At 43.4% G+C, this 15,034-nt stretch overlaps 1 protein-coding gene across 5 annotated transcripts in view; it reads right to left on the bottom strand.

The window, feature by feature from the left end:
- The window catches only part of LOC122903169 (protein HIRA), an 87,245-nt gene that overhangs the window by 17,725 nt on the left and 54,486 nt on the right, over window positions 1-15,034 (bottom strand). For all 5 annotated transcript variants that reach the window (XM_044243723.1, XM_044243724.1, XM_044243726.1 and 2 more), the window contains 6 exons: window positions 7,371-7,575; window positions 6,893-6,997; window positions 5,536-5,684; window positions 2,752-2,913; window positions 2,091-2,149; window positions 1,583-1,688 (listed from right to left, as the gene is read on the bottom strand). In XM_044243723.1, coding sequence (XP_044099658.1) covers window positions 1,583-1,688; window positions 2,091-2,149; window positions 2,752-2,913; window positions 5,536-5,684; window positions 6,893-6,997; window positions 7,371-7,575 — 786 coding nt within the window. The remainder of the gene's footprint in view (window positions 1-1,582; window positions 1,689-2,090; window positions 2,150-2,751; window positions 2,914-5,535; window positions 5,685-6,892; window positions 6,998-7,370; window positions 7,576-15,034) is intronic.

The raw sequence follows: 15,034 nt of genomic DNA, 5'->3' as shown, positions 1-15,034 counted from the left end.
GCTGGGGGCCCATACGGCCTGGTCCTTGGAAGCCCCCAGGAATGCCAGATGCTAGCCTTCCCGAGCCTCTCTAGCATCCCAAGCAGACAGTTTTCACCTTCTTGGGACCTTTCACATCTTTGTTGAAAACATTCCAGCCACACTTTAAAAACAGTTGGGTGAATTTGGGGGCGCCTAGGTGGCTCAGTGGGTTAAGCCGCTGCCTTTGGCTCGGGTCATGATCTCGGGGTCCTGGGATCGAGTCCCACATGGGGCTCTCTGCTCAGCGGGGAGCCTGCTTCCTCCTCTCTCTCTGCCTGCCTCTCTGCCTACTTGTGATCTCTCTCTGTCAAATAAATAAATAAAATATTTAAAAAAATAAAAAAATAAAAACAGTTGGGTGAATTTGTAAAATACCAGGCCAACGTTTCCCTTCTTAAATAAGTTTCCACTTATTTAAGTTTAACTTATAAGTTTCCAGTCTGTTTCCACTATTATAGTAATCACATAAAATACACAAGTTTGCAATTTGGGAGACCTGGGAATGGGGAGGCTTTTTTTTAAAGATTAAATTTTACTTTTTTTTAATTTTAATTTTGTTTTTAAAGAATTTATTTAATTGAGAGAGAACTCAAGCAGGCAGAGTGGCAGGCAAAGGAGAAGGAGAAGCAGGCTCTCCACTGAGCAGGGAGTCCAATGTGGGACTCAATTCCAGGACCTTGGGATGATGACCTGAGCTGAAGGCAGCCACTTAACTGACTAAGCCACCTGGGCACCCCTTAAGATTTTATTTTTAAGTAATCTCTACACCCAACATAGGGCTCGAACTTAAAACTGTAAGATCAAGAGTTGCTTACTTTAATGACTGAACCAGCCAGGGGCAGCGGCTCCCCATCCCCCCACCCTTCTTTTTTAAACTCAAGAAAGAAATCTCAGTGGGAGGATAAACTCATGCCTGGCAACTCTTAACAGAAGAGGGCTGGAAGGCAGCTGGTTTGGGTATGATGGACCAAAGGTGCAGGCAGAAGAAAAGAATTTCTGATTGGCTGGTACACAATGTAAACACTTCACAAATCTGGATTAAAATCTTGGAGGAATAAAGATTTTGCAAATACAGAAAAGGCCTCCAACTCCAAAATGGGCTGAGGAAAGACAGACCGTGACACATGGTGAGTGACTGTGCAACCTCATTAATTCACAAAGTCAGCCAGAAGTACTACTTAGCTCCTGCTAAGCTACAAGAAGTGAGGAATGATGGTGAAGTTGTTATGAAGCCGACTCACTTATGCTGACAATGGCTAAGGAGATGAGGCTGGAAATGTGTATTGACAACCATAAGAATTTTCAAATGCCTGTTCCAAACAAAGTGACCTCAGGAAACAATGTAGAAGGAAAGCATCCCTGCCCACAGGGACAGTGGGGCCTGTACTAGCAAGTTTGAACTCTCTCTCTTCTCTAGCAGACAGAGTCCAGCAGGGTGCCACCATGGCACCCACTCCAGGGCTTGACTGTCAGAAGCCGAGTCAGGCAAGCCTGGCTGTTTTTGTTCCAGCTCAGATGGACACTCTCCCAGAAGGGTAGGGCCAGGAGCTGGCTTACTTACCATGTAGAAAGTGATGGATTAAAGCAGTATGCCTTCCCATCAGACAGATTCATCACTGGGATTCCATGCTGTGTCAGCAAGATCTGTGACACTGTCATGTCACTTCCTGGGGAGACAGCACAAGAATGGGTTCTTGGGTGTGTTCTGATCAGCAGGTGCCTGCATACACACCTAAGGAGAAATGCAAAGCACAGCTCCCACAGTCCTAGCAACAGGTGTCTTAACACTTACACATAACTAGGCAGTCACTGCTCTACTCTGCACATGCTGGTCTCGCGGCTATCCATACGCTATTCGTCACCTCTCAGGGACCCATTAAAACATGTCTCTGGAGAGAATGCATTGTCCTACAACGTACTGACATCCGCTACAATACGAAATGCCTCAGGCTGGGCCCAGAGCTTGGCTCTCCATCTAGGCTGAACAGGGTGCTTCCATGTCAGGAACCCAAGCTGCCAAGCCCTCCCCCAACTCCAACGTACAAAGGGAGGTCCACTGCTGAGGTTACCTGCCAAGATGGAGTGTAGAGATTCTTCTTTCACCACAACCACCTGTCTGTGAACATCCCTAGGAGGGAGACAGGGAACAGCTTACTCTGCAGCAGGGGTAAAAGCATCACAATGTGCCCCAATGATCAGACCCCACTCCATGGTCCCTGGTACATACCCAGCCCTTGCTTCGAGGAGAGGGGCTCTGTGTTAGAAGTGGCTTCTACTTCCCATGTGTCACTACACTACCTCTGCACAAGTCTATAGCAGAGGGCCTAGGAAACAGCTATGGGGCCCGCCCCCCAACACTATGCCAACTCTGGGAGAAGCGTGGCCATGCTCTGACAGCTAAGATCCCCTTTCTGGACGCTGGCACATGCAATTAGGCATTGTGATTTGTTGCGAGGTTTCAGGATGCTCTAACGATGGCAGCAGGGCCAGGCAGCCTGCGCCACTTCCATTGCACACTCTCCCTCCCCCAGTGCGGGGTGGCTATCACAAGCAATGTGTGACTGACTGCTCAGGGCTCCTCAGGCATTAAGATGCCCAGGTCAGCAGGGCCCCAAGACATGTCTGCCGAGTAGCCGCCTTTGCTGCCTTCCCTACCCTGCAGTGAGAGGGGACCTGCACAGCCCATCCCATCCTGCTTAGAGCCCACCCCACCTTGGGCCTGCCTCTCACCAGACAGATAACGTGGCTGCAGCAGTGAGCGCCATGACATAGGAGCCCGTGCAGTGCAAAGTGGATATTGGGGACGGCAGGAGGATGGGAGGGAGGAGGCGGCGACCACAGGCGGAGAACACGGACAGCATCCTCTTTTCACAGGCAACACATACCACGTCACTGAAAAGGCAGAGAGGGGACAGGTGTCATGATCATCAGGAGCTGTGGCAGAGGCAGCAGCCCTGAAATGCAGAGCCTACCCTCTGTCTGTGCTTGACCCGTGCCTGCTGTGGCCTTCCTCTGAGCAGGTGCAGCAAAGAGGTGGGTGAGGCCTTGTCCAAGGACTGGGGCAGCAGGGCTGATGCAGCCTAGTCTCACTGAAACCTCTGATTAAAAAGAATGTGTTCTCTTTCCTTCAGGGGCTGCTTGAGCTTTTCTGAGCTCACACTAATGCTAATCCAGGGGGAGCCCACAGCAAGGCCCAGGACACAGGCCCATTTGCCTGTTGTGAGTGCCTGGGATCAGGAAGCTCAGTTTGCTTATCTTGGCAAAGAATGAAAAAGAGGTACAGAATTATGGTTCCTTTTAAGTGCAATACCATGCACTCACTCAGGGTCCATGGGAACCTGACCTAAGATCAAAGGTCAAGTACTCAGAGACATTTTGAAAGCATTGTACGTGCAGCCTTATGATAACTGACTAAGGGCTTAGTTAAAGTTACTGTATCTAAGCCAATTATCTTTGTAAAATCATTTATTTATTTATTTATTTATTTTTAAATTTATTTATTTTCAGAAAAACAGTATTCATTATTTTTTCACCACACCCAGTGCTCCATGCAAGCCATACCTTCTATAATACCCACCACCTGGTACCCCAACCTCCCACCCCCCCGCCACTTCAAACCCCTCAGATTGTTTTTCAGAGTCCATAGTCTCTCGTGGTTCACCTCCCCTTCCAATTTACCCCAACTCCCTTCTCCTCTCTAACACCCCTTGTCCTCCATGCTATTTGTTATGCTCCACAAATAAGTGAAACCATATGATAATTGACTCTCTCTGCTTGACTTATTTCACTCAGCATAATCTCTTCCAGTCCCATCCATGTTGCTACAAAAGTTGGGTATTCATCCTTTCTGATGGAGGCATAATACTCCATAGTGTATATGGACCACATCTTCCTTATCCATTTGTCCGTTGAAGGGCATCTTGGTTCTTTCCATAGTTTGGCGACCGTGGCCATTGCTGCTATAAACATTGGGGTACAGATGGCCCTTCTTTTGACGACATCTGTATCTTTGGGGTAAATACCCAGGAGTGCAATTGCAGGGTCATAGGGAAGCTCTATTTTTAATTCTTGAGGAATCTCCACACTGTTCTCCAAAGAGGCTGCACCAACTTGCATTCCCACCAACAGTGGAAGAGGGTTCCCCTTTCTCCACATCCTCTCCAACACATGTTGTTTCCTGTTTTGTTAATTTTGGCCATTCTAACTGGTGTAAGGTGATATCTCAATGTGGTTTTAATTTGAATCTCTCTGAGGGCTAATGATGATGAACATTTTTTCATGTGTCCGATAGCCATTTGTATGTCTTGATTGGAGAAGTGTCTGTTCATATCTTCTGCCCATTTTTTAATATGTTTGCCTGTTTCGTGTGTGTTGAGTTTGAGGAGTTCATTATAGATCCTGGATATCAACCTTTTGTCTGTACTGTCATTTGCAAATATCTTCTCTGATTCCGTGGGTTGCCTCTTTGTTTTTTTGACTGTTTCCTTTGCTGTGCAGAAGCTTTTGATTTTGATGAAGTCCCAAAAGTTTATTTTCGCTTTTGTTTCCTTTGCCTTTGGAGACATATCTTGAAAGAAGTTGCTGTGGCTGATATTGCCTATGTTCTCCTCTAGGATTCTGATGGATTCCTGTCTCACGTTGAGGTCTTTTATCCATTTTGAGTTTATCTTTGTGTACGGTGTAAGAGAATGGTCGAGTTTTATTCTTCTACATATAGCTGTCCAGTTTTCCCAGCACCATTTATTGAAGAGACTTTTTTCCACTGTATATTTTTTCCTGTTTTGTCGAAGATTAATTGATCATAGAGTTGAGGGTCCATATCTGGGCTCTCTACTCTGTTCCACTGGTCTATGTGTCTGTTTTTATGCCAGTACCATGCTGTCTTGGTGATCACAGCTTTTTAAGAGTCAAAGACACGGTACTGACTAGAGGCCCTACACCTCAACAGGCACCTGAGGAAAATGCTGGTCCTCTTTCCAGATCAAGCACATGTGAAACAGCGCGGGGCATCATGGCCTGGAAGTCCATGGGAAGACATTAGGAGACTAACCACTGAGTTAAGGTTCCCCTCAAAGTGCAGAATATGGAGAGGGCTGGGCTACGGACTCACAGGACAATCAGAAATCCATCGTGACTTCTCTAGATGAAAATCTGGGGTCCAGAGGAAGAATCATCCCATGTTAGAGAGAGCCAGACAGAGCTCAGCCTGGAACGTGAGACTTTAGGAATATAGCCAGATAAGGGAATCAGAACATCTGGGTAGAAATCCTGCCTTGGTTGACCCTCAAAGACAGTTTCCCCACCTATAACATGGTGATAATGATACTACTGTATTAGGTTTTGTGGGGGATGAGAAGACACGCTTAGCTTAGGGCAAGGCATGGCACAGGCCTCTGTGGAAGCTAGCATGTAGGGCAATGCCGCCTGCCTCAGACAGTAACAAGGCCACACAGCATAGCACGTGGTGCTTGTCTGACATAAAAAGCGGCTTTGGGTAAAGACCCTTGCCCTTACCAGCTGCCGGCAGCAGTGAGGATCCGGCTGGTGAGTACTGTCTCCCACTCCTTCCCTTCCCGGTTACACTTCAAACGACTTAGCTTCACACCCCCCACGGCAGTCACTTCATTCTCCACTTCAATGTACATGGAGGGATCGGAGCTCACCTGGGTGGAGGAAAGCAAACACAATGTCTTTTAAGGTGATGGTGGGCCCACTGAGACTTGGGTCATGTGATAGGTGAGATGATCAGAGAGCCCAAAGTAGGAAAAAGGCAGAGAGGCAGACAGAACTGGCTGGTAAACAGGAGGGTGGCAGTGTATTCAGTAACAGGGTGGGACAAGAAGGCCAGATATTTGGATGTGTGGCCCCCAGGGCAGGGAGAGGGCTGGGAGCTTGCTTGGTCTCATCTCTCATGCCCAAGGAGCTCATGGACTAGATACGCCTATATGGAAAACCCAGGTAGAATGGCTGAATAGTTTGTACTCATGTGGGCACAAAAGTGGGTGACTGGGAAAGACCCATTTATAGACTCCTGGAAACCAAGAATAGCCCCATGCAGCACTCAGTGGTAAAGGCCCTGGATGGGGGTTGCAGGGGCGGTGGCTAGGGTTTGGAAGGGGGTTTGTGTGCTCTATCTCCATGCACAAGAGCAACAGGAACAAACCACGTGGGTCCCTATCCTTAGGCCCAGAAGACCTGTAGTGGGAAGGGCTGACATCAGCTCTCAGGTGTCCCAGAAGATCAGCATGCATGGGACAGTTGTGCCCAGTGGAAAGTGACCTCCATGTGGGGTCCTAGAAGGTGTTCTGAGGACATGCACCTGAGCTGAGGAATAATAGGCATGAACCTAAGGCATGTCCAAGGTCAGGTGCTAGATGGAATGAATGGAAGGCTTCTGGGCATAAAGGATTCTTTGTTTTAGAGTTGTGTTTTGAATAGGCACACAGTCATAAGCTTCTACTCCAAGAACTCAAATAGCCCCGATGATGACAGGGACAGGGCCAGCAAGGGAGGATGACGGGGAGGTAGGCCATTACCATGCAGTCCAACCGTACCAAGCCCAAGGCTGCCCAGGGTGGAGTGTGGAGCTCAAGGAGGCTTCCAGAAGAATACCTGAGACAAGTTTTGAAGGAGCTGGCCATCCAGAAGATGGCAGCAGGACTGTAAGAGCAAAGCATAGAGGAGAGAAATTCGAGGTGGGGGCAGCAAGGGAGCCCCTGGGGAAGAGGCTAGTTGATCTGGCTCTGATTAACTATAACTTCCCCCAGAAAGTGATGGAGAACCATTGAAAAGCAGCCGTAAGTCAGTGATAATTCAGGTTTTACAGAGGGGGATGGTGGAGAGAGTGTGCAGAGGTAGGAAGCCTGCTCACCTGGAGGGTGAATGCTCTCTGGGGGCCTGGCATGGGTAGTTTCAGTGCAGGTGCTGGTACAGACAAACACACGGTGTCCTTCTCTGCATTCAGGGCAGCTGGGGACTGCAAGAGGAGAAATGTCTCTGAGCTCCGCCCCAGCACCGTAGGGCAAAGTCAGGTAAAGGTGAGTCACCCAGTGGTGAAGCCAGGCAAGTTCCCCAGGCGTTTCCACCTACTCTGGGAGGGTGGAAGCGCAGATGAATGCTATAAAGACCCCCACTTTCCAGATGAGTAGCTGACCCCAGGGAACTGGTCAAGGACTCTGAGTGGGCTGAGGGCAGATGTGGGGGCCTGCAAGTTTCTGCCGATTGTTCCCACGCTGATGAGGCACACAGTGGCATGCACCACCTCTCCTATCCCACTAGGGCACGTGCAGATTCCAGCACTGAGCTCACAAGGTGGGCTGGGGGAGACTGCAAGGGCCCACTGGCCTCACCTGGACAGACAGAGACACAGGCATGAGCCGAGAGTCCTTCCGAGGCCGCCCTTTTTTCTTCTTTTCCACTGTTTCCACCTCAAGCTCCAGTTTTCGCTTGGACAGCGAGGATGGCTTGGCCACAGGGACCTTTTCGTCGCTGTCACTGCTGCTCTCCAGGAGGTCCCGCGGCCGTAGCTCCTTCACAAGGTTTTGCTCTTTCAACCTGCACAAACACAGACATCCATGGCCTACTCCATATGATTACTAAGTTTATAATAATTAATAAAATCCATACTCATCACCAAAAATTAATAAATAAAAATAGTAAAAAAGGACTTCTTGTTTCTGCCCTAACATGTGAAGAGCTTGGAAGTCATTACTCTCATTCTTTTTTTTTTTTTTTAAATATTTATTTATTTATTTGACAGAAAGAGATCACAAGCAGGCAGACAGGCAGGCAGAGAGAGAGGAGGAAGCAGGTTCCCTGCTGAGCAGAGAGCCCGATGTGGGGCTCGATCCTAGGACCCTGGGATCGTGACCTGAGCCGAAGGCAGAGGCTTTAATTTATTGAGCCACGCAGGCGCCGCAATTACTCTCATTCTTAATGAGGAAAGCTGAAAAAGTGAAAATCAACAACTTTTCTTGGATTCATCAGAGAAATAAGATCACAAGGCAAACTACCACCCTGGAAACTGGAGATGCCAGGTGAAGACAGAAAGTCAGAATGCACCTGGAGCTAAGCCCCTGGAGCCCTAACTGGAAGGAAGACTTAAAGTAACTGGTACACTGCTGGAGGCTGAGTGTGGGCTGGCTTGTAAATCAAAACTCTTGGGGGGTCTGGTGGCAGGAGGGTCCCCACACTTATGTTGGTTTTACCTCCAGGAGCTCTAACAGGCTTTCATGGGTGAAGATCAGGGATGAAAAAAATCCCCTCTGTGCTTTGGGCTAGTGGAGGGGAAAAAGAACCACTGAAACAACTTAGTTAAGAGTTCCTTTCTCCTTAACGAAAGTCTGTCTTCAAGTGAAACTACTTTACTAGACCCCATGTGACTTACTGGCAGGGAAATTAACCAACTATAGCCTAGCCCCCCCATCCACACCCCCACCCTACACAGACTACAGAATTCTTCTGAAGGTCATAGCCCAGGGTCACCAGTCCAAAAACAACTACAAAAGATTTATCACGTGATAACAGAATGCTTCTCCTCCCCAAAACCTTACCACCAGTTAAACATGGCTCTTGTATAACAGGAGTAGAATAACTAGTTTGAAGCTAGCATAGGGTGGTTCATGAGTTTGAAGGAAAGAAGCTGGTTTCATAACTAAAAGTGCAAGGAGAAGCTTCAAGTGCTAATGTAGAAGGGGCAGGAAGTTGTCGAGAAGATCTACCTAAGATAATTAGTGAAGGCGGCTACACTAAACGGCAGATTTTCAATACTCATGAAAGAGCCTTGTTTTAAAAAGTAGAAGCTATCTAGGATTTTCACAGTTGGAGAGAAGTCATGCCTGGCTTCAAAGAACAGGCTAACTCTCTTGTTAGGGGCCAATGCAGCTAGTGACTTTAAGTGGAAGCCAATGCTCATTTACCACCCCCCAAATCCTAGGGTCTTATGCTGAATCTACTCTGCCTTACCCTATATGAGTGGAACAACAAAGCCTAGATGAGAGCATTATCTGCTTATAGCGTGGTTTACTAAATATTTTAAGTATTTCAAGCTCACTGTTGAGACCTACTGCTCTGAAAAAGATTCCTTTAAAAATATTACTGTTCAGGGTCACCTGGGTGGCTCAGTCAGTTAAGCAGCTGCCTTCGGCTCAGGTCCTGTTCCCAGGGGCCTGCGATTGAGCCCCACATCAGGCTCCCCGCTCAGCGGAGAGCCTGCTTCTCCCACTGCCTCTGCCTGCTGCTCTGCCTACTTGTGATCTCTATCTCTGTGTCGAATAAGTAAAAACCTTTAAAAAAAATTACTGTTCATTGTCAATACCCCTGGTTACCCAAGAGCTCGGATACGGATATATGAAATTAATGTTGCTTTCATGCCTGCTAACATAACATCTGTTATGCAGGCCATGGATCAAGAGTAGTTTTGACTTTCAAGTCTTTTTATTAAAGAAATATATTTTGTAAGGCTATAGCTGCCATACAGAGTGATTCCTGTGACAGATCTGTACAAAGTAAATGGAAAACTTTCTGAAAAGGATTCATCATCTAGAGGTCAATAGGAACATTCAAGATTCACAGGGTCAAAATAGCAACATGAACAGGAGTTTGGAAGAAGTAGATTCCAATTCTCATGGATGACTTTCAGCAGTTCAAGACTTCAGTGGAGGAAGCAACTGCAGATGTGGTGGAAACAGCAAGAGACCTAGAATTAGAAATGAAGCCTAAAGATGTGCCTGAATTCCTGCAATCTCATGAGAAAACCTGAATGGATGAGAAGTTGCTTCTCACGGAGGAGCAGAGAAAGTTTCTTGAAATGGAACCTACTCCCAGAGAAGATGCTGTAAAGGTTGTTGAAAAGACAATAAAGGATTTAGAATACTACATAACTTAGTTGATAAAACTGGCATGTTTTGAGAGGACTGACTTCAATTTTGAAAGAAGTGTTGTGTATAAATGTTGGCAAATGGCATTGCTACAGAGAAATTGTTCATAAAAGGAAGAGTCAACCGATGTAGCAAACTTCATTGTCTTAAAATTGCCACAGCTGCCACAGCCACCCCAACCTCCAGCAACAACCACCCAGAACAGTTAGGAACCATTAGCATTGAGGCAAAACCCTCCGTTTTCAAAAAAATTATGACTTGCTGAAAGCTCAGATGATGGTTAGCATTTTGTAACAATGAAGTATTTTTTCCATTAGAGTATATATATTGTTTTTCTTAGATACAATGCTGTTATTGGACACTTAACAGGCTACAGTAGGTTGTCAACAACTTTTACATGTACTGGGAAACGAAAAAATTCATTTGACTTGCTTTATTGCAATATTAAATTTATTGTGGTGGTCTGGAACCAAACTTGCAACTCTCCAACATATGCCTACATGCCATGCTAACTCTAATTAAAAGAAAATTGGAGTAGCTATATTAATTTCAGACAAAGTGGACACCATAGTAAGGAAAAGTATTAAGAATTAAGAGGAACATTACATAATGATAAAAGGATCAACTTTCCAAGAAGACACAGCAATCCTTAACGTACATGCCTAACAAAAAAGCATCAAAACACATGTGGCAAAACCTGATAGAACCACAAGGAGAACTATACAACTCCACAACCGTAAGTGGAAATTTCAATTTACCTCTATTAGTAACCGACAGATCCAGCTGACAGAAAATCAGTTAACAAATTACTCCAACGAACAGTATTATCATTCATTTGAATTTGGTTGATATTTATATGATACTTCATATAACAATAGCAGAATACACATTCTTCTCAAGATCACACAGAATATTCACTAAGACCACATTCTGGGCCATAAAACATACTCTAACAAATTTAAAAGGATAAAAAGCATACAAAGTATGCTTTAAGCCCACAACATTGAATCCTGAATGTTCGATAGACAACAATAACAGAAATATACCTGAAAAACTCCCAAATGGAGACTGAAGCACATACTTCTAAACAACATATGGTCAAAGGAAAAGTCACAAGAGACTTACAAAAATATTTAAATAAAAACAAAAATGTAATTTATAAAAATTTGTGGGATGCAGTAGAAACAGTGCTTAGAAGGAAATTTATAGCAGAGAATATATTTTATTTTACTCCTACGATTTTTAAAAAGATTTATTTATTGGGGCACCTGGGTGGCTCAGTTGGTTAAGTGCCTGTCTTCGGCTCAGGTCATGATCCTGGAGTCCCATGACTGAGTCCTGCATTGGGCTCCTGAGCAGATAGTCTGCTTCTCCCTCTGATCTTCTCCCCTCTCGTGCCTCTCCCCATTCAAATAAATAAATAAAATCTAAAAAGAGATTAATTTGTTTATTTTTGGGGGGGAGGGGCAGAGGGTGAGAGTCTTAAGCAGACTCTGCACTGAAAGTGGAGTCCAAACACAGGGCTTGATCTCAGGATCCTGAGACTCATTACCTGAGCCAAAACCAAGAGTCAGACACTTAACTGACCGCCACCCAGACACCCCTTTGTTTTTGTTTTTGTTTTTTTAAAAGATTTTACTTATTTGAGAGAGAGAGAGAGCACAAGTAGGCAGAGCAGCAGGCAGAGGAAGAGGGAGAAACAGGCTCCCTGCTGGGGGAGGGCTCCAATGCAGGGCTCGATCCCAAGGCCCTGGAATCATGACATGACAGAGTCAGACACTTAACTGACTGCCACCCAGACACCCCTTTGTTTTTTTAAAAGATTTTACTTATTTGAGAGAGAGAGAGAGCACAAGTAGGCAGAGCAGCAGGCAGAGGAAGAGGGAGAAACGGGCTCCCTGCTGGGGAAGGGCTCCAATGCAGGTCTCGATCCCAAGGCCCTAGGAAAATGACCCAAGCCAAAGGCAGGCTCCCAACCAACTGAGCCACCCATGCGCCCCCTCCCTTTGCTTTTTCTTAAATATTTATTTATTTGAGAGAGAGAACAAGAGTGAGGGTGGGGGGAAATGTAGGGGAATCTTCAAGCAGACTCCCTGATGAGCATGGACCCTGATGTGGGGCTCAATCTCCTGTCCCGGGATCATGATGTGAGCCAAAATCAAGAGTCTGCAGCTTACCCAACTGAGCCACCCAGGTGCCCTGAGAGTGCATATTTTAGAAAAGAAGAAAGACCTGAAATAAAAAACTTAAACTTTACTTTCAGGAACTAGAAAAAGATGAGAAAGCAGATGCAAATAAATAATAAATAGCAATACAATAATATAATAATAAGGCAGTAATAAGTAAAATAATACAAAGCAAGGAGAAGACAATAAATCAAAAAATTAGAGCAGAATTCCATGAAATTTAAAACAGGAAAACGACAGAGAAAAATCAATGAAATAAAAAGCTCGTTCTTTGAAAAGAGCAATAAAATTAATGAACTTGTAGCTAGGCTAATCAAGAAAAGAGAGGACACAAATCACTAATGTCAGAAATGCAAAACGGGCCTTTACTACTGCTTCCATAGACAATAATAAAAGGAACACAGAGGAATATTATGAATAATTCTAAACCCAAAGATCGGGTAACTTTGAGGAAATGGGCCAGTTCCTTGAAAAAAAACAAAAAACAATCAACTTAAACTCACACAAGGAAAAATAACTAATCTGAATAGGTGTATTAAAGAAAATGAATCAATTAATAACCTTCTAAGAAAAAAAGTACCAGGCCCAGAGAGTTTTACTGGTCAATTCTACCAAATATTTAAGGAAGAAATTATAACAATTCTCTACAATATGTTCTACAAAAGAGAAGCAGAGGAAAATAAATTCTAACAACCATGATGCAAGCATTACCCAAATAAAAACCAGATACTGATATTACAAGGAAGAACAACTATAGGCCAGTATCTCTCATGAAGATAGATGTAAAAATCTTCAACAAAATACTGGCAAACTAGATCCAACAATGTATAAGAATTATATACAACAATCAAATGGTATTTACACCAGATACACATACTACTCAACATTCTAAATGATTAATGTAATCCATCACATCTAATAAAGCTAAAGAAGAAAAATCTTATTGTCTTATAAACAGATGCAGAAAGGGCATTTGACAAAACCCAACATCCATTCATGATAAAAAAAAAACAACAAACCCAACCCTCTTAGCAGTAAAAAAAACTCTTAGCAAACCAAGATTAGAGGAGAATTCCCTCAATTTGATAAAGGATATTCATAAAAGCACCTATAGCTAACATCATTTTTAATTGTGAGACACTAAATGAGAAGGCAAGGAAGTCCCCTCTCACTGCTTCTATTTAATATAATATGGTACTAGAAATCCTAGCTGATGCAGTAAGATAAGAGAAAGAAATCAAAGGCATTAAGATTAGGAAGGAGAAATAAAATTATCTTTATTTGCAGATGACATAATTCTCTTTGTAGAAAATCTCAAGAATCAAAGACAACAGCAAAAAATTCAACTAATAAGCAATTATGGCAAGGCTATAGGATATAAAGTTAAGATACAAAAGTCAACTGCTTTTCTACATATCAGTAAGAAGCAAGTGGTACTTGAAATTCTAAACACAATACTTTTTACATTAGCATAAAAAAATGAAATAATTAGATATAAATCTAACAAAATATGTCTAAATTCCCTATGAGGAAAACTACAAAACTCTGATGAAAGAAATCAAAGATCTACATAAATGGAGATATTCTACATTTATGGATAAGAAGACTCAATATGTATTTTTTAAAAAGTTTTTTTTTTTCTTCAAGATTTTATTTATTTATTTATTTGAGAGAGTGAGTGTGCACACAAGGAGGAGGAGCAGCAGAGGCAGAGGAAGAAGCAGGCTCTGTGCTGAACAGGGAGCCTGAAGTAAGGCTCAATCCCGGGACCCTGAGAATCACGACTTGAATTGAAGGTAGACTCTTAACCAACTGAGCCCCAGATGCCCCAGAAGACTCAATATTGTTAAGATGTCAATTTTTCACAACTTGATCTAGAGATTAAATGGAATCCCAATAAAAGTCCCAGGAAATTATACTGTATATACTGACAAACTGATTCTAAAGTTTATATGGAAAGATAAAAGACCTAGAAATAGATCCATGAAAATATACTCAAGTGATCTGATTAAGGCAAAGGCACAGAAAGGACACTCTTTTCAACAAATGATGCTGAAACAACCGGACAACCTCATGCAAAAATGGGATCTAGACTCATTCCTTACATCTTCCACAAAAATTAACTCAAAATGGATCATAGATCTAAGTGTAAAATGTAAAACTATAAAAGGAGAACATAGAAGAAAACATGGTAGGAAGTCTAGATGAGTCTGAGTTTTGGCAAATTTATTTATTTTTTACATTACAGTGCTTACCATGGTAAGTGTAGTTACCACCTGTCAGCATACAAAGTTATTACAACATTATTGACTATATTGGCAATGAGTGTTTGACACAATACTGAAAACATGATTCATCACAGAAAAAATCTGGTTCAGTAGGACTTCATTAACATTAGAAATTTCTGCTCCAAGACACTGTTAAAAGAATGAAAAGACAAGCCAAAGACTGGAAGACAGTCAAATGACATTATCTGAGTAAGAATTTGTAACCAAAATATACAAAGAATTTGTAGAACTTGACAGTAAGAAAACAAGCAATCTAATCTAAAAAATAAAAAGATCTAAACAGGCACCCCACCAAAGAAGATCCAGATGGCCAATAAGCATATGAAAAGATGGTCAACATCAGAAGTGAAAATCAGGGAACTGAAAATAAAAACAATAATAAGGGATCACTCAACACATATAGAATGGCTAAAATCTAAAAAAAAAAAAAATGTATAACAAATGTGGACAAGGACGTAGAGCAATGGAACTCATTCATTGTTGGTGGAAGTGCAGTCATTGTGAATGACAGACAGTTACTTACAAAGCTAAACCTAGTCTCATCACACAACCTAGCGACTACACACCTAGGTATTTGCCAAACTGAGCTGAAAACATTTATTTACACAAAAACCTACATGTGAATATTCACAGCAGCCTTCTATAATACTTATACATAACT

Source organism: Neovison vison, chromosome 3, assembly GCF_020171115.1.
Source record: "Neovison vison isolate M4711 chromosome 3, ASM_NN_V1, whole genome shotgun sequence".
NCBI classification, from domain to species: domain Eukaryota; kingdom Metazoa; phylum Chordata; class Mammalia; order Carnivora; family Mustelidae; genus Neogale; species Neogale vison.
The sequence above is the reverse complement of the archived record's forward strand: the minus strand, read 5'-3'. Positions and strand labels throughout refer to the sequence as shown.